Source organism: Elgaria multicarinata, chromosome 1 (genome assembly GCF_023053635.1).
Source record: "Elgaria multicarinata webbii isolate HBS135686 ecotype San Diego chromosome 1, rElgMul1.1.pri, whole genome shotgun sequence".
Classification (NCBI taxonomy): Eukaryota; Metazoa; Chordata; class Lepidosauria; order Squamata; family Anguidae; genus Elgaria; species Elgaria multicarinata.
The window spans coordinates 15,606,802-15,625,172 of NC_086171.1; the positions used below are offsets into that span (position 1 = coordinate 15,606,802).

The 18,371-nt window shown below is 41.1% G+C and overlaps 1 protein-coding gene across 2 annotated transcripts in view; it reads left to right on the forward strand.

The window, feature by feature from the left end:
• Positions 1-18,371, forward strand: part of BZW2 (basic leucine zipper and W2 domains 2) — a 51,197-nt gene that overhangs the window by 17,891 nt on the left and 14,935 nt on the right. Inside the window, exons 1-6 of one of the 2 annotated variants that reach the window (XM_063123631.1) lie at positions 1,462-1,536; positions 5,213-5,277; positions 6,734-6,910; positions 8,502-8,605; positions 12,608-12,673; positions 18,085-18,220. In XM_063123631.1, coding sequence (XP_062979701.1) covers positions 5,220-5,277; positions 6,734-6,910; positions 8,502-8,605; positions 12,608-12,673; positions 18,085-18,220 — 541 coding nt within the window. In that variant the 5' untranslated portion in view covers positions 1,462-1,536; positions 5,213-5,219. Of the gene's footprint in view, positions 1-1,461; positions 1,537-5,212; positions 5,278-6,733; positions 6,911-8,501; positions 8,606-12,607; positions 12,674-18,084; positions 18,221-18,371 lie in introns of those variants that run through there. The other variant, XM_063123632.1, reaches the window with a different exon arrangement.

The window sequence follows — 18,371 nt, forward strand, 5'->3', positions numbered from 1 at the left end:
ATTCCAAGCCAGACGTTCACAAATAGAATGGCAAGCAAGCTTTTGTGGAAGGTGTTCCTTGAACATAGAAAGTTAGAAAACATTCAATTGTCCACAAAGTGAGCTGATTTAAGTTGGAATTATCTGCTCCTCCCCAGCTACTGGTCAAGCTTCAGTTCCTTTTCAGCTGTGCACTGGATGATCAGAATTATCCCTAAGTCTTCAAGCAATGTTTTTGGGTAGCCTTCAACCCCTTCCACACACTTTAGGATGGCTTTAACTCTTTTAACACTGGTCCAACTCATTCTAAAGCAGCCTTCCCCAACCTGGTGCCATTCCAGTGTGTTGGACAACAACTTCCATCTTCTCCAGCAAACATGCTTTCTGGGGATGATGGTGGTTGCAGTCCAACATACCAGGAGGGCACCAAGTAGGGAAGACTGCTCTACAGAGTGTGTCTGCGCGTCTGAGTGCATGTGTGTAGTTGGTATGGATAAAATGTTCCTGCCTTTCTCCTGCCTTGCCTCCAAGGATCTCAGGATGGCAAATGTCTCTCTCCTTCCACCCTATTTTATCCCCACAGTAAAATGAGCATGTACTGTACAAACACACACACACACTCGCCCAGGGTTATTCGGCAAATTTTATGGCTGAGTGAGAATTTGAACCTGGACTTTCCCAATCTAATACCAGCACGCTAACCCCAATTTCCTCAACTTGGTGCCTTCCAGATGAGTTGGGCTACAATGTTCACCATCCCTAGCAGCTGGGGATGACAAGAAATGTGGTCCAAAACTTCTGTTGGCACCAGGTGAGGAAGGCTGCTCTAGATCACAAAACACCATCTCTAGTTGTGGCTATGTTTGATCTAAAAAAACCCACAGGTTTTTTTGTGTTTACTGCTTCTTTTAACGCTGTGTGTCTGTGTGTATTCGTAAACTGCTTTGGATTACTTCCTTTTTTAAAAAAAGCAGGGTAAAAAAAACCTTAAATAATTAAATGTTTGCATTCCTGAAGAGGAACTCTACGTTTTCTTTCTCTGTTGTATCTCCTTCTCCTTCCAAAACATTAACTGGATAAATTAGAAATACCTTCAAATTAGAACTGAGAGATGCTTTCTCAGACATTATTAGTGTGGTTTTCTGTCCTTTTGTACAGTGCAATCTTTTACATGTCTACTTGGAAGTAAACCCCATTGAGATCAGTGGGACTTACTCCCTGGTAAGTGTGCATATGATTGCAGGGTAAATTTGCAACTTTCTGTTATAGGTTTTCACACTTCTCTCCCTGAAAAAGTGTTGCAGATTCTGATTTAACACACCTGACATTTGTCTGAATCTGCCTTGTGTCCTATTCTTTTCCTATTTTGTCTCTTTCTTGTGCAGATTCCTTGACCAGCGCTTAGCAACTACCTTATAAAGCCTGGCCAAAGCAGATTAGAGTGTGATGCATTTTAAAGCTAAAAATAGAAGCCAGATCCTATTCTGGTACCAATAACCTCTGGAGTGACACTCTTGTTTTGCACTGAAACTCAATTTGTTAAATCCGCTACAAGTGGTGAGTTTGGCTTTCTCCTCTTGGTATTTGCTTCGGGCTTTTTTTGAATGTTGTCATTTCACTGTTTTTAGTGGGCTTACTGTTACGCATTATGCGAGGTGGAGGAAAATGCTGTCACTTCAGTTGTCCCATCCCCAGCCACCCACAAAGAAAAACATGCATTAATAGAAACCAGGCTGGCGAACAGACGTCTGGGCATCTGTTTAAAAGACTCTGACCCTGTAGAAAGGCAAGCAGGTTTTATTGGTCCACTTGTCTCAATTTAATATAGACTCTTCTTGGTCGCAAAGGATAAGGGCGATCACCTTTACGTATTTTTAGATCTATGTTGCTGTGGTGTGAATTACCTGGTGTGTATACTCAATGAATTGGATGTATTGGTGCCAGTGTCATGTTTGTATGTTCTGAAAAGGGCTACCTTAATTATTGCACTGATATATATATACGTGCTTTATATTGTTTGAGCCCCTAACTTTTGCTGCATAAGCGAAATGTTGTTTCCAACTGAAACAATAAAAAATAAAAGGCAGACGAATAAAAAATGTACCCCTATTGGTATTATGGATGTGGTTTCACCTTATGTAGAACAGGTTTTGCTATTTGCTAACTTAAAACACGTTATCAGAGTTGCTCTGGCTTTTTTCATTTGTTTAAAAAAATAAATTGTAAAGAGCCAGTAGGATTTTTCTAGGAGGCAGATTAAAGGGTTCAGATGTAATGAGAAGCCACCGTGGGTGAATTTCCTTGTGGGACTTGTCTTTGCAATGGCAGCCACTGTTCTAAATATTTGAGCCACGGTAGGGGTGCATCCTATCTTGTTATTACATGCGAACCCAATAAGGGTGGGTTGTTGTGTTGGTTGACATGTTACCCAGGACCTATGGCTAGTTTAGGGTTGTGGATGGCTTGTCAACCATCCCAACAATTCACCCTTGCCAGGTTGACCTGTAATGAAAAGCTGCAGCACACCTATTGCTCCCTGAACATTCAAAATGGTGGCCAGTGCCATGAAGAGAAGGCCTGCAAGGAAATTGACCCACAGTGGCTTCTTGTTATGTGTGAGCTGGATCAGAGTGAGGATTGCAAATAAACTAAGAGGAACAGGGAATTCTCAGGGGGATGGCAGATGCCATTAGCATCTCTGCTCATCAAAAAGTGCCTGCGCTGCAGCCCTGTGGGACTTAGCTCCACTACACCACTACTGAGGACAATGGTGTGGTGATAGTACCAGTCACAACATGGTGGCATCCCATGAGCCATACATCTGGGGTAATCTGGGTACACACCTATAAATCTACATCTGAGGGCTGAAATAGATGTTACTTTAAATCCATATCTAGTAGCTATGTCCTTTTCATTTTTACTGTAGTGTAGGCACAGGCCTGCCCAGTCTAGATCTTAAAAGCCCCCCCCCCCCTCCCCCAATGCTGGTCCTAATCCAGATTGGGCTCCTTTGTCTACTTTAGATTAAAAATGGAAAAAAGATGTAGCTGCTGGATATGGATTTAAAGTAATTTCTGCATTAAGCCCCCTTAGGTAGAATCCCTGATCAGTAATAACAATGAACTCTGAATATGTGGAAAGGTTTATGTGAAGACCCCTCTGGACAAAGGCAATCAATGAATACTCATTTTTTTACAGGGGACAATTGATGAGGCTGGCAGATAAGAGATAGGACTTTTGGAGATGGAAGTGGGGGCAGGAGAGATAGCCTTCTAGAACAGTGAATGCCCACTGGGGATGTATGGATTGTGTATAATCTTTTCTACCTCGGTTTTGCCTTTTGTTCCATCATCTGCCTATCCACAGAATTGTATTTTTTCTAGTTTCTGAATTTGCAACAAATGTGCACATGCAAATAAATGTGTATATTCCCCTATAGGGGAAATGCACATTTTGGGGCTTTTTTATGACAAAATTTGCACAAAATTCTCAAAGGTTAGAGAAATAGTCCACAGGTCTGCGGAATCTGCTGGACAGGGGGAAAGCTGGTTTCTTATGGAATCCACAAGTCAGATTAATAAAAATCCGTACTCATTTGCATCCATTGTTGATTTCTCCGACATCCTTAGGGCCCACCTGGGTTGAGTTGTTTCTGAATTCCAGGCAGCCCAAGTCATCTTGAATATTGTTGTTGCTGAACCTGTATTCCCCTTCTAGTAGTTGCTGGCATGATGTGAATCCACCAATAGCTACTGAGGACCTGAATTGTGTATCTCTGATCAGTACGCTGCTTATGGCTACCATAAGTGTTTAGGAAAAATTAGTGTCTTAGTGAATAGCAGGCTGGTATGCTTAGCCTAATTCTGTTTGTGATTACTCAATGTCATACAAGGCATATGTCATACAGAATAGTTGTATATATAAAGGAAAGGAATACGTTGATGGTGCAAAATGTGGGTTTAAAATCTAAACAGTAAGTTGCTAGTGGAAATAATACACATCATCATATCTTAGACTGGCCCATCACTATTGTGTAGGAAACTATGGGATTAATTTAAAAGTGTGCTTCATTTTAGAACTATAGGTATTCTCAATTGCTGATCTGGTTAACTACTATATTATAATTTTCTTTCAGAAATAGCAGATGTACTTATCAGGCTGATCAATCATTCCAACAAATGAACAACTCAAACCAAAACCAACTAATCAGAACATTTAGTAGCTTTGTAAGCACCTTTGCTCTAAATACAGTATGGTTGCTATTTATGTAGTTTGTATCACATGTTCAAAGTGCTTCATGTTACTTCAGTAATTCTAACAACAGTCCTTCAAGGTAGATCTGCTTTATTCCCGTTTTGTGGATTGAGAGGGAAAATAGATGCTTGCTTAAGGCCACCTGGTTCTAGAAAACTCACTTTGAAAACATGGCAGTGTTGGCTGAAGAGATGGATGCTTAATAGCGAAGTTGAAGATTAAGAAAAGACTGAGCTTGAGGAAATACAAGAAATCTAATTCATGGAATGGTTGGAAGCCATACATGGGTGGCGAAATCATTTTTTAAACAGGAGACAAAAGAAGCTTTGGTTGCTAAGGTCACAGAGAAGAGTGAACTAAGCTGAAAGTGGGGTTGCTGGAGAAAACAGGAGGCTGGAGTTGATCTGGATTTGTGGTGGGGTGGCAGCAAGGATTAGATTGCATGGGCTGAAATTGGAAGAATTTCAACCCATGCAGAACTTGATAGCATTAAGTGATAGCAGCCTGGCATGCATGTTGCAACAATGATGGCTTGTGTGCGTAATTATCCTGAATCAAGTCTCAGAAATGTAACAAGTAATTTATCCTAGTTCTAATGCCACATACTTGATAGTTCATATTATGCTAGGTTTTATTTTTTATATCCTTTTGATTTAAGATATCTCCAGTAAGGATTGTACATCATTCCCCTCCCCCACAAACTTTATTTTAAAATAAGCTAAATTTACAATAACGGCATTACAGCAAGTATGGTGGTTGTTTCTTCATGATGAAAATATATGCTTACAAGAATATTTCTGTATTGTATGCATACATTAACGATTCCAATTTCAATCAAGATTCAATAGTTAGGGTGGCCTGGAGTGAAGTTAACGGGCCTGAATCTACCAGCAGTTCCATTAACATAATTGACAAACAGGGACCATATTGTATCAAAAGGATGTAAATCATAACAGCCATTTTAAACTTGTATTTCCAGAAATTTTATGAATAAGCATCAGAAGCCGGTGCTAACGGGCCAACGGTTCAAAACTAGGAAGAGGGGTAAGTTTGATAATTTCTCTTTGCAAACATTACTGAATCTTTGATTGATGTCTTTACCAGCCTTCCTCAATCTGACACCTTCCAGCTGTGTTGGGACTGCAATTCTCATAATTCCCAACCATCATGGCCATGCTGTCTGGGAATTACGGTTGCTGAAGTCCCCAACACAGGTGGAAGATGCCAGGTTGCGGAAGGCTGCTTTTCACAGTTTTGCTTGCTGTGTTTAATGTCCCATTCCTTTGCCAAAGTAACATTTAACATAAAAAGAGTAGGTGGATTGAATGTGGGATTAAAATGTTAGAGTCCTTTGAAGTACCTGTGAAAATCAGTGTAATATTTATTAACCATATTGAAAGGCTTTTTTCTAAAGCAGTATTCATGTGACCTTTATTGTCATTTCAGAAAACCATGTTTGTTTTTTAAAAGAAACCAACTTCCATGCCTCTTGCAAGGAACCCAAGTGGCTTACAAGGGCCTCCTTCTCTTCATATTATGCTCACAACAACCTAATAAAAATACCGTATTTCTTCGATTCTAAGACACACTTTTTCCCCATATAAACATCTCTAAAAATGAGGTGCATCTTAGAATCACGGGTGCGTTTATTATTTCTTAGAATCAAAGCTTTTTTTCTGTTGGTGGTACTGAAATTAGTGTGCGTCTTGCAATCGGCATCTCACAGTCGAAGAAATACAGCAATAATAATAATAATAAATTTATTTTTTACCCGCCTCTCCATCCTGATCAAGGCGGGGAATAATAAGTATAAAATACATAAAATATCGATTAAAAACATAGTATACATTGTTAGAACTTCCTAAAAAAATACTAAAACATACTAAAAGCATTCTAAAAGTATCCTAAAATTCCATGGTAAACCTAACCTTCATGATGAAGGTTAGGTTTAGCCCAGATTCACCCTATAAATTCCATGGCTGAGTGGGGACCAGAACCTGAATCTCCCAAGTCCCACTCTAACTAAAATACAACGTTGTCTCTCTCCGAAGTAATTAATTTTCATCAGTAGGAAGAGACAGAAATTCTATAACTTAAATGTTTACTTTCCTCTCTGTGCCACCACAAGAAAGTTACCATCTTACATATTTTGTATGTCACTGTCTGGAACCACGGGAACATGTCGGTATCATTCACAAACACCAGTTTACAAGTGTGGGGAATTAATACTAAAACACTGATTCATTTTTCAATTTCCTCTTGAGAAGAAGTTAAATGCACTCAAGACACAACTAGAGTAGGAAAAAAAACATCAGCAAGGAAATAAGCTTGGATCATGTGCAGTATCCACTTGAGCAACCTACAATAGCATATTAAAATGTGAAATGACAATTTAACAAAGGTAATTTGTTGACTGTAAAGTAGATGTCTGAAAGTGACTGGGAAATGCAGGCAGGCAGGCAGATTCCATGAAATAATTAGTGCTAGTTCTCTGCTCTAGATGAAAAGGAGAAATTTGAACCCACCGTCTTCCGGGATACGATTGTTCAAGGTCTCAACGAAGCTGGCAATGACCTGGAAGCTGTAGCCAAATTTCTGGATGCAACCGGCTCAAGGCTAGATTATCGTCGCTATGCCGACACTCTCTTTGACATCTTGATAGCTGGCAGCATGCTAGGTATGTATGTCACACAGAAAACTTCAACTCTTTTCAGAGCTAATCCTGGTAACATGCCCTTTTGGTTTTGTCTGTCAAAGAATGGTCAACAATTTATACCCTTACCTTGATCCTCCTCCTCTTTCTATGTGTGCATGCAAATACGCATGTGTGACACTTTTCATACCTTTCATACTTTGTCAAACTTTGTTTTGATATCCTATACATGGCTGAAATACTGTTTAGCGTAGAAGCTAAATTTAGTTGCCGACAGTATCTTAAGCCACAACACTGCGTTCTTCAAAGGAAAGTAATGAGAAAAGTCTGGACCCCCTTGACCTATAGAAAGGAGGTCAATGCATGGGATGTGTTCTGAGGCTCAAATTAGTGACAAGACTGAATGCACCCCATTAGGCAGTGCAGTCAGGAAGCTTCCATTCAGGAATTTTGACATACCATTTCTACTACTCCTTTCATGGGTTTTGGATTCTTTGTACAGTGCTGTTGTCGGTGGGTGGGTAGAGATAGAGGCCTGGTTCAGACAACACGCTAAACCACACTGCTTAACCACAAAATAATTAATGGAATGCATTAAGGTCAATGCATTCTGTTAACCATTTTGTGGTTAAGCAGCATGGGTTAACGTGTTGTCTGAACGGGGCCAGTGATTCTCAAGCCATTCTGTAGGCAAATGCTTGAGAAATCTGTATATGGACCTTCCCCCCCCCCCTTGGTAGATGCCTCTATTGCAAACGTTTGCATTATGTAGATGTATGCAAAGAATAGAAGCTGGCTCTATGATTTCTAGTGCTGTGCTGAATCCTGCCCCCTATTTTCTGGAACTTTTTATCTCCCTGCGAAAGGGACATTGGTTTTTTTGCCTCTCACAAGGGAGGGAGAATTTGGGGGAATTTTTCCTCCTTGAGGACAAGGACAGCATTTCCACATACTTTTTTAAAAGTGTAGCCTGTTGTTGAGAGGTCTTCTTTCTAATTTCTTTTTTTTTAAAAAAAGAACACCCCCAGCAGTTCTTTTTGAATGCCTAATGGAGACCATGTGACCTCGCCCTTTCCAATAGGCATTCAGGAAGAACTCCTTGGCTGCTGCAAGTACTGGTGGTGGTGTTTTTACAAAAGAAAAGAAAGAAGACCTTCTCAACAACTGCCTACACTTTCAAAGGTATTTGGAATCCCTGTCCCCCTCACCAAGGAGAAAATTCTCCGAAATTCTCAAAGCTCCCAGCCTCTTCCTCCAGAGTTTCCGATTTCCCCCCAGCCCCCACAAAACGCCAAAAAAAAAAATCAAAATTTTCAGCACAGTACTAATTATTTTTAACAGAGTGAAACTACATATTCTAAATCAGGACTGCACAAATTTGCGGGGCTGGGTGGGTGGGCGTTTTAAAAAAGAAAAAGCCTCAATTGACTCCAATAGTTATTTTTCTTTTTTAAAACCCACCCCTGGAGGGAGGAATTGCAAGGGAAAAACAAGGGGGGAGTTTTAAAGTTCCACTAGGTAAGACAAAGCCAAGTGTAACATATTGTTTGACCCTTAGAAGATATTAATATAACTTTGCATTACTTATGTGATTATTTCACTTCTTTCTTTTCAGCCCCAGGAGGGACAAGAATAGATGATAATGATAAGACCAAGATGACCAATCACTGTGTGTTTTCTGCAGACGAAGACCATGATGCCCTCCGACATTATGCTCAGGTTGGGTCAGAGAGAAATTGGACCTGATACTCAATAGAGCACAGTAGCTTTTATTTTTACTTGTTACTAGCATAGCCTAGTTGTTCCTAATGCTTGCAGCTTACTGAGTGCAAGGAGCCCCAGTGACAAGGCATCACGGTAAAAAGAAGTCTTTTAGTACACAAGCGAGTTAAGCACCCATGAAAGGAGACAGTAAGTGCTATTTACGTATTTATTAATTAAATTCTCGCAGGTAATTGGAACTCAAGGTTGGAAAGGAGCAGTAGCAGTAACACTTAGGTCTACATGACAAGGGTTACTCTGCAGGCCTAGCTAGTGGAAGAGGTTGCTTATAAACAACAACAACAACAAAATGTAGGCTAGCTTCAATTTTGGCTCAATATAGGCTCAAGTTTTAGGATTTATAAGGCAGCTCAAAAACTAAAGTTTAGAAATAGACCACATCCCAGTTTGAGGGTTCAGCGTTTCATATTGTTTAAAAAACAAAGAGTGGGGTAAAAAGTGTACACTGAGGCAGGTTCAGTGAACCAATCCTTGTATTCCCACAGGAGCTCCAACCATATCCTTTCCTTAATCACCTACCCATCATCTGTTGTCCCCTTACCCATTGACAATTGTCCTCTTCCCTGAATAGTCTCCATTCCCAGGTGGCTTAACTGGCCTAGATTTCCATTCACTAAAAGGTAGAAGTTGAGCAATACCCTCCCTTGTTCCTTAAATGAGACCCTCTAACCAGATTGACTGCAGCAGCAGTTCAGGGGAGGTACCTAGAGCTATATAAAGAGGCAGGCTTGTGAGGAAGCCCCAGTGGCAAAGTGTCAAGGAGAAAATGTGTTATGCAGGCAGAAAGCCAGCAGACGTATGAGAGCTATCCATTGTATTGTACTGAGTGCCACATGTATGACTATTTGCCAGCTGGACAGACATGGGGGTGTATAGCTCCTGTTCTCAGGGACCAAGTTTGTTCCCTTGAAGCCAATGTTCCTGACCTGGAGAAGCTGAGAGAGGCAGAGAAGTTAGTGGACAAGACTTTCAGGGAGCTATCCGCCTTGTCCCACTTCCAAGGTCATGGAGAATGGGAGTCTCAGGGAAGGAGGGCATTATTCTGAAGAAGAGGGAAGTGATCTCTTAGAAGGGACCCATTCCTTAAATGACTAACAAATATCCACTCGCACCATAGATATACCTCTGCTTTTGGCAGTGGGAGATTTGATTATTACACATAGTTGTGATGGGTATTTAGAATGCATGCCAAACTGCCTGCCTGGTGTGAAGGTTGTGTATATTACTCCCTGTCTAGATAGCTTTGGAGATAGTGGTTGTGGTGCAGGCTGATACCAATGATGTGGAGAAATGTAGTTGTGAGGTCCTATAAGCCAAATTTAGGTTGCTAGGTAGGAAGTTGAAATCCAAGATCACCAAGGTGACTTTCTCTGAAATGTTACCTGTTCCACGCACAGGGCCAGCAAGACAGGCGAAGCTGAGTTGTTTCAATGTGCAGATAAGTCAGTGGTGTAGGGAGGAGAAGTTCAGATTTGTTAGGCATTGGGAAATATTTTGGGACAAGCTGGACCTGTACGGGCATTTAACATTAAAAAGGTGGCAGAGTAGCTTTTAAACTGAACCCTGGGAGAAAATCAACAGGAGCTGGGAAGCATCCCGTTAGGGTTGAATTATCCCTAGGGGATGAAGATGAAAATGCTTCTTACTGACAGAGAAGAAATTGTCCAGGAGCATGTGGAGAAACGTGATGGTCAGTCAAAGAGGTCTATGGGTCATAGCAGAAGATGAATATGTCAGAGACAATTGGGGAAGGACACTGTGTTAGTATTTCTATGCTAAAAGCCTCTGAGCCAAGAGAGAGTTGGGACATCCGGTTTAAAGTGAGACTTAGGCCTTAGCTAGACCGGTCTTTATCACGGGGTGAACCACATGACGCACAGGGGATCCCGGGATCAGGGAGGGATGATCCCTCCCTTGCCCCGTGATCTCACCCTACACTTTAGGCCTGCTTTTTCCGTGGTCTCGGGCTGAGCCTGAGACCACGGAACATGTGGCCTGTTGCTGCGGAGCCATGAGCCGTGCATGGAGCGCAGGGTGGGGGGAGCGGGGAAATGAAATTATTTTCTTAAAAAACACCTACGTTTAGCACACGAGCGTTTGTGCGCTCCTCTTCCTTTAAAAATAAAAAAGTGGCGGGCACGACGCCTCCCTGAGGTCGTCATGCCTCGCATGTTAACAGAGGAGGGATCTCACGTTAATCACAATGCGAGATCTTCCTTCCTCCGTCGCGGACGATCAGGTAGGTCTAGCTTAGATATAGTGAGTATAATGGAAACATGTTGGGCGTACTGGAGGAAGTTTTGTTCTGTTGGTCAAAGAAAGTAAAGCGTCAAGCAGACTAGAAAACCTAAATGTGGCAGACTCTTCTGCAGAAGCACTGTTTGTGATATAAATAGGCTTCAAAAGTATTGAAGGATCTCCTGAAGGATCTCTCCAAACTGGGAGAATGGGAATCAAAACAGCAAATGTAAGTAATTTTAAAGAGATGAATGCTGAGGCGAAACACCCCAACATTACATATATGCTGATAGAATCTGAGCTAGCAGCGACAGACCAGGAAAGAGATCTTGGGACTGTGGTGGGCAACACAATAAAAATGTCAACCTAGTGTGTGGCTGCTGTAAAAAAAAACACCACAACGAATTCCATGCTAGACATAATTAGGAAAAATAAAACTTCCGATATACTACCCTTATGCCAATCTATGATGCAACTGCACTTGGAATATTGTATATAATTCTAGTAGCTTCACTTTAAAAAGAATATTGTAGAGTTGGAAAAAGTTAAGAAAATGGCAATTAAAATGATCAAAGAGTTTGTAGCAACTTCTCCATGAGAAAAGGTTACAACATCTGGGACAGTTTAGCTGGAGAGATATGACAGAAATATGTAATTTTGCATGGTGTTGAAAAAGTGGCTACGGAGCCTTTTTTCTCCCTTTCTCAGAATTCTAGAACCCAGGGTCATCTCATGGGGAGATTCAGGGCAGATAAAGGTATTCCTTCACACTGCACATAGTTAAATTTTGGAATTCACGACTACAAGATGGTGTGATTGCCATCTACTCGGATGGATGTAAAAGGGGGGTTGGACAAATTCATGAACGATGAGGTATCCTGGCTACTAATCCTGATGGCTTTATGCTACCTCCAGTATCAGAGACAGTATGCCTATGTACACCAGTTGCTGGGGAGCATGGGCAGGAGAGTGCTGTTGTACTCATGTCATAGTTGTGCGTTTCCCACGGGCAGCTGCTTGGCCACTGTGTGAACAGAATGCTGGACTGGAGGGTTCTTGGTCTGATCCAGCAGGGCTCTTCTTACTTTCTTATGACTCCTGCTTATAAAATAGCTGCACCAGGGTTAGCAATTTACTTCTGGTAGTAAATTTTCAATTAAAGTGCGTTGGTGCATTTTATCGATAATGAGCTTCACTACAGTTTAAATCTATTATTATTATTATTATTATTATTATTATTATTATTATTATTATTATTATTTGGAATAACAGTTCCTGAGGCAATAGGACTGCATAATTATGAAAGTATTTTATTAAAATTATTGATTTGCATTTCTGACTTCTGATTTAATGACTAAATCGTTGCATCCCTTGTTTGTACTGCAATAGGAACAAACTCTGAATATAGCACAAAGAAGTAGATTGAAGGCAATATGATGCTATTGATTGGGCTCCCTTATTAAAGCTCTCATATGTATGTGGAGCTTTTTAAGCAAGCCTTTGCTTGAGTTTTTGCATAACAGCTTTATTTGCTTGGATAAAGGAAATTACCCTTTGTGACTTAATAATCATAGGAGATATATTTATCTATATATTTCAGTTTTATTGTAAATAAGTTATGAATGTGCTGTTTACAAGTACTTTTAGGCACAGCTTGGTTCTGCTTCTCCAATTAACGTTGAAAACTTCTCTTATATTTAGGTCTTCAATAAATTAATCAGGAGATACAAATATTTGGAAAAGGCATTTGAAGATGAAATTAAAAAGGTAATATTTACAACAACATGGGACTTGAATTTCAAATGTGCAGTGTCTTTTTCCTCTATGTCCAGAAATAGGAGTTGTCTTAAAACACTGGATGTTAAGTTGTGGAATAGGTAGTGTAGTGACCATATTTGCATACATTTAGATCAAGCAAGATAGCCTGTGGATATTGGCAGGAGGGAGAGATGGTCTGTTTTTAAAATATATAACCTGGGCCACATCGACAAGCAGGATATAACACTATGAAAGCTGTTTGAAAACGGTATATGCCATGTGTCATGGGCCCCAACAGTTGTCATTGTATTTCAATACCATTATAGATGGTATTATAGCATAGATCCTGCCCTATATTGGGGAAACATAAGGATATTTTGTTCTTGCCCAGACCTATTTTAGAGGCGATGGATTTTTTAGGGCTATGTGTCCCCACTCCCAATTCTGCATCTACAACTTTCACAACTCATTATGCTGAGAATCTCTGCTTTCATGACAACAAAACCCAAGCTTCTAGTCTCTAAAGTGTGAATATAGGCTTGAAAGTGTCTGAAGCTTGCATGGTAAAATCACAGAAGCCACAGTGGAATGAAAGAGACTGCATTGGCCAAGGTAACAAGTTTTCAGTATCTCTCCTCTTCCTCCTCCAATTGACTAGCAGATGCAGAATAAGTTATGTGAAATAAGTATATGCAGTCATGCTACATTTTGGTGGCAAATTCCAACGTTTCCTAGTGCAGAAAGATGTTTTTAACAAACACAGGCCTAAACTTATAAATAGCTGACTGTTGTGTGTAAAACCGGCCATCTTTTCAGTGGCTAGGCCTGAAGCTTGAATGAGAAACAGCTAGAGGAAAAGATGCCTTAAAACAGGATACACAATGAGAAGCATTAAGCAATGACATGAAACTACTGGAGGGCTGTTGGGTAGGTGTCTTTGAGCACTTTAATAAACCTTTTACTAATAATATTATTGCAGAAGATTCCTTGGTTCCGCCCTTGCCTTTAGCTTATTTTTTACTCCCCTACAGGGTTTCCTTCTTTTCGCACTTGTCTTTGAGCAAAGACATCTCCCCAACAGCCCTCCATAAAGCCGTAGTTTTATTTCATTATTTAATGGTATTGGGATGAACTGGAAGTTCTTAGGTGCTTAAAGTATCTATTCCCGGTAGGTTATATTATCTACTCCTGGTAGAAGCCACTAGAGGAGATGACTTTTGTTTGGTCAGAATTCCCTGTGAGAAGGTATATTTCCCTAGAAGGGATGTAAGACATCTCAAGTATGAACTAGTATGGAGAGAAACCATTATGGAACCTCTCCTACTGCTGGTACCTGGCCAGATTGTTGCCACTTCTCTCTATCCTGCTCCCCCTTTGGATCTGAGAGGACAAAACAGCTAGGTAAGGACAATTTCAGGGTTTGTTTGTCCATCTTTATTTATTTATGCAACTATACCCTGCCTTTTTCCCCTCCAAGGAACCCAAGTCAGCTTACACAATCCTCTCCGTTTATCCCCACAGCAATTCTGTGAGACAGGCTGAGAGTCAGCAACTGGGTTCGCACATGCACAGGTGGTTAATAAGCGGGTGCATGCCGCCCAATTTCCTGAATTACCCTTGCCAGGCGTTGCTTATTGTTACATGCAAACCTGGCAAGGGTTGGTGGCTGAGGTGGTTAACAAACCACCCGGGTTGGTCGAAGGTGTCACCTGTCCTCACTGGTTCAAGTGCAACGTTAAGCCATGCCCAGCGAGGGTAATTAGGGAAATGAGCTGGCGCATGACTGGCACATGTGAGGGTGGTTAACAAGCCACCGTGGCTTATTTACCACCGCCGTGTCATGTGAACCTGGACGGTGACTGGCTCAAAGTCACCTAGTGAGCTTCATGGCCCAGTGGGGACTAGAATCCGGACCTCATGAGCCCCAGTCCAACACTCTAACTGCTGCGCCACAGTGCTCTTTGGATACTGCTGCAGGCAAACTTCAAGGACAGGAATGAATGAGGAGACATTTTGCAAGGGTTGTCCTTTTCAAGGGGAACAACAAAGATGTCAGAGGACCCTTAAGGGCCTTCAAGGCATTGCTGCTGTAGCCTTCCTCTTACAATGAACAAAATAACAAATGCACCGAGCGCTGTTCTGCGTATACACTGATGGAGTGAGGGTTTAGCAAGGTTCCTTTTAACTGATGCTAAATGCTTTGTGCATTTGGTTATGTGCTGCTGCCCCCATTTCAAAAGTTTAACTTTACCGTTAATTACAATAATCTGTTGTTATGAGTAATACTGACTCATTCTGTTTCAAGTACAGAAAGCACTTTATGCTCATTCAGGGTACCCTTTTTTCTTTCCACCTCCGCCTTTTTCATTTGGGGACTATTAATTGTTAAATGTGTTTAGCACAGCTGTGGCAAACTGTGCTCAGTGTACGTAGGTGCAAGTTTATTTTAACACCAGGCTTGGAATCTTTTGAAGGCTTTGTATGCAAAAATAAAAAAAGTGGTCGCCACCCAGAGTATTTTTGTAAGATATCTTTTAAAACTGTAGTAATGTGTGATAAGTTCTGTATTAAAGGCTGTATACCAACTTTGTCCAATCTGGCACCCTTCAGATATTTTGGACTGCAAATCCCATCAGCCCCACCCAGCATGGCCAATCATCAGGAATACTGGGTATTATAATCCAAAATATCTGGAGGGTACCTGGTTGGAGAAAGCTGGTGTATGCATACGGTATCCATTGTGTTCCATCCTTAGACACCCAAGGTTATATCATAATGTGCTACCTCCAGTATCCAAGGCAGTAAGCCTATATCCACCAGTTGCTGGAAAACGTGTGGGGGGGATGGTGCTGTTGCACCATGTCCTGCTTGTGGGTGCTGGTCTAGATGGATCCTTTGTCTGATTCAGTAAGGCACTTCTTATGTTCTTAACGTGATGCATGCATAGAAGGGGTGCATATACAGAACCGTGTTCCCCAGTTGGTTATAGCCCCATACATGTATGGCTGTGTATTCATTCTGACCAACTTTAAGTAAATAATCTGGGTCAAGGAGAACTAGTCCTGTTGAACATGTGTTTACATCTTCCTTCTTTTTCTCTGTTACTTCACTCTAGCTCATCCCATGTGTATATTACTGTTGCATATGTCTATTTACATCTGTTGAAGTAGGTTATTGCCTCTGAAAGCTCAAAACACAATGAAACACCTAAATCATAATCTGGAAGGGGTGCATGCAAGGCTTCGGTATGCCTTGAATTGGGGAAAGGGCCCTGGAACTCAGACCCCAAGCTTTATATGCAAAAGGCCCCAGTTCAATCCCTGGGAAGACTGGCTAAGACTCCTGTCTGAAACCCCAAGAGAGCAACTGCCAGTCAATGTAGACAATTCTGAGCTAGATGGTCCATTGGATGGACTCAGTCTAAGGCAATTTCCTCTTCCTGCACAGACTTCCTTCTCCCAAACTTCTCTTTAGCACTAAATCTAATAAGAATTAGCTAGATTTCCTGTTGCAAAAACTAGGAGTTCAGTTGTGGCACTGGAAGTAAAATCAGCCATGTTGATTTCCTAAAACCAAACTCTGTTCGTACAGTATAAGTACTTATACTCAGGATTGTCTAACAGTGGACAAATTGGAGCTCAGTGGGTGGGAAGTCAACATTATTTTGAAACACGGCAGTGTTCTAGGGCCTCCCCTATAGAGCTGGTAACCGAAACTGTAATGGGGACAGGAAGGGAAGAGCTCTGAAATCAATCAGTTGTGCAAACTGGTGGCGGTAATAACAACTTCAAGCTGAACACCGTGTTCATTTTTGACGGTTTCTAAGTGGGTTAATTAGAATTTGATTTTTTTCCCCAGAAGCTAATTCAGGCTATGTCTAACAGTTGAGTAAGGAACAAATAACCTTTGAACAAAAGAAAACGATCTCCTACGTAAATACAGAGACATCCTAGTGTGGCCTCATGCCATAAACTTGGATGTTGTTTACATTGTGCCAGTCAGCTCTGAGGCAAGTGGGATAGCAAGGTACCCGACCTCTGTCAAGTATTACCTCCTACATGTAGACAAAGTCAAATGAGAATCAGTGTGTGCTGGAATTAAGATCATCTTATTTTGAGGAGTGGACACTGACACACTGAATGACTGGCCCATAAGTAGGGATGCACAGATTTTGTAAAATCTGTTCCATCTGTTTTTCATAGATTGTCAGGTACCTTTCATTCTATTGTCTGCTCATTGACTGAATCAGATTTTTTCCAGTTACCCGAATTCGTGCAAATTCATATTTGCAGAAATTTGCACATATGAAAATGCACAAATCTTTCCAAATTGCGCATTTTCATGCTTTAATCTATGGGGGAAATTTTCAGCCGTTGTTGTTGTTGTTGTTCATATTTTTCTATGGCAAAATTTGGGTAAAATTGCAGAAAGTTTTTTTAAAAAAACAAAAACAAAACCCCAGTCTGGAAATCCATGGAATCTGTGCAAACCGGGGGAAAGCCAATCTGTTGCAGGATCCATGGGTTGGGTTCATAGAAATCTGAAATTATTTGGTTCTGTTGTGGATTTCCCTTTCATCCCTATCCAGAAGTTATGACTGTACCCTTAATTTCCCTTTCTAAGAAGACTTGTCCTCACCCACTGAGCTATACTTGCAACTGTCAATGACAGCAGCTGTTCTTGCAGGTTGTACAGAGGGGCTGTGCAAAGGCAGATAAGGGGGCAATGGGACCATTCCACCACCCCTGCTGAAAGACTATATAATTTCCTTCCCCCTTCAACTCTTTTTAGTTGGTAACCCTGCAAGCAGGTACTGTTGTGTGTTATTGTAAGTTGCTCCAGGAGCCTTTTTGGCTAGCTGGGTAAAACTACTTCAAATACATAAACTGATAAACTGAGAAAGTTCACTTTCCCAGTTTTTCTAGTAGTTAGGCTCAAGTATACGGCATGCCTTTACAAAACATGGTCCAGTCCAGAAGTGTCCTCATCCCAAAGTCAATCAGTAGGTTAAGATACGACCTGGGCACCCATCATGGTATGGCTTTTGCTCCATACGGCTCTTTCAGAAGCATGACTTTTGTAACGCCAGCTAGCTTTAATTCAGTTAAGTAGCCCTTTTGTTAACCAATCAGGCAACTGACACATCTAAAAGGAGAAGTTAAGCCTTTATAGAAGCCGTAATCCCAGATATGCGGAGACTGCTTGTGGTTCCTTGTGGAAAAGACACAGTACGCATGCCAAAGGGATTATTTCTTTATTTCTCACATTTGCCAGAAGTAAGTCCTTTTTTCAAGCCCCTAGCTCTAACTGAGCACTGAACATCTGTGGTAATGCAGGTACTTCATGTTTGTGTGGTAGCATAATGTTTAAATATTTCAAAAAACAAACAAACCAAAGTATCTCTTTTTCATACCTCACAGCTCCTGTTATTCCTGAAAGCCTTTTCTGAAACGGAGCAGACCAAATTAGCGATGCTCACTGGAATCTTGCTAGCCAATGGCACACTTCCAGCTACCATTTTGACTAGCCTTTTCACTGACAACATTGTCAAAGAAGGTAAACCTTTTATCCTTGCATATGTCATGGAAACATTGTGCACAAACACAGTTGGCCTTGCTTACCTGCCCTGGCACACATTTCTCTGTTGTATGCACTTCAAACATTATGGTTGTAGTAGGTACACAGCAGAGGTCTGTAAAAATTTGTG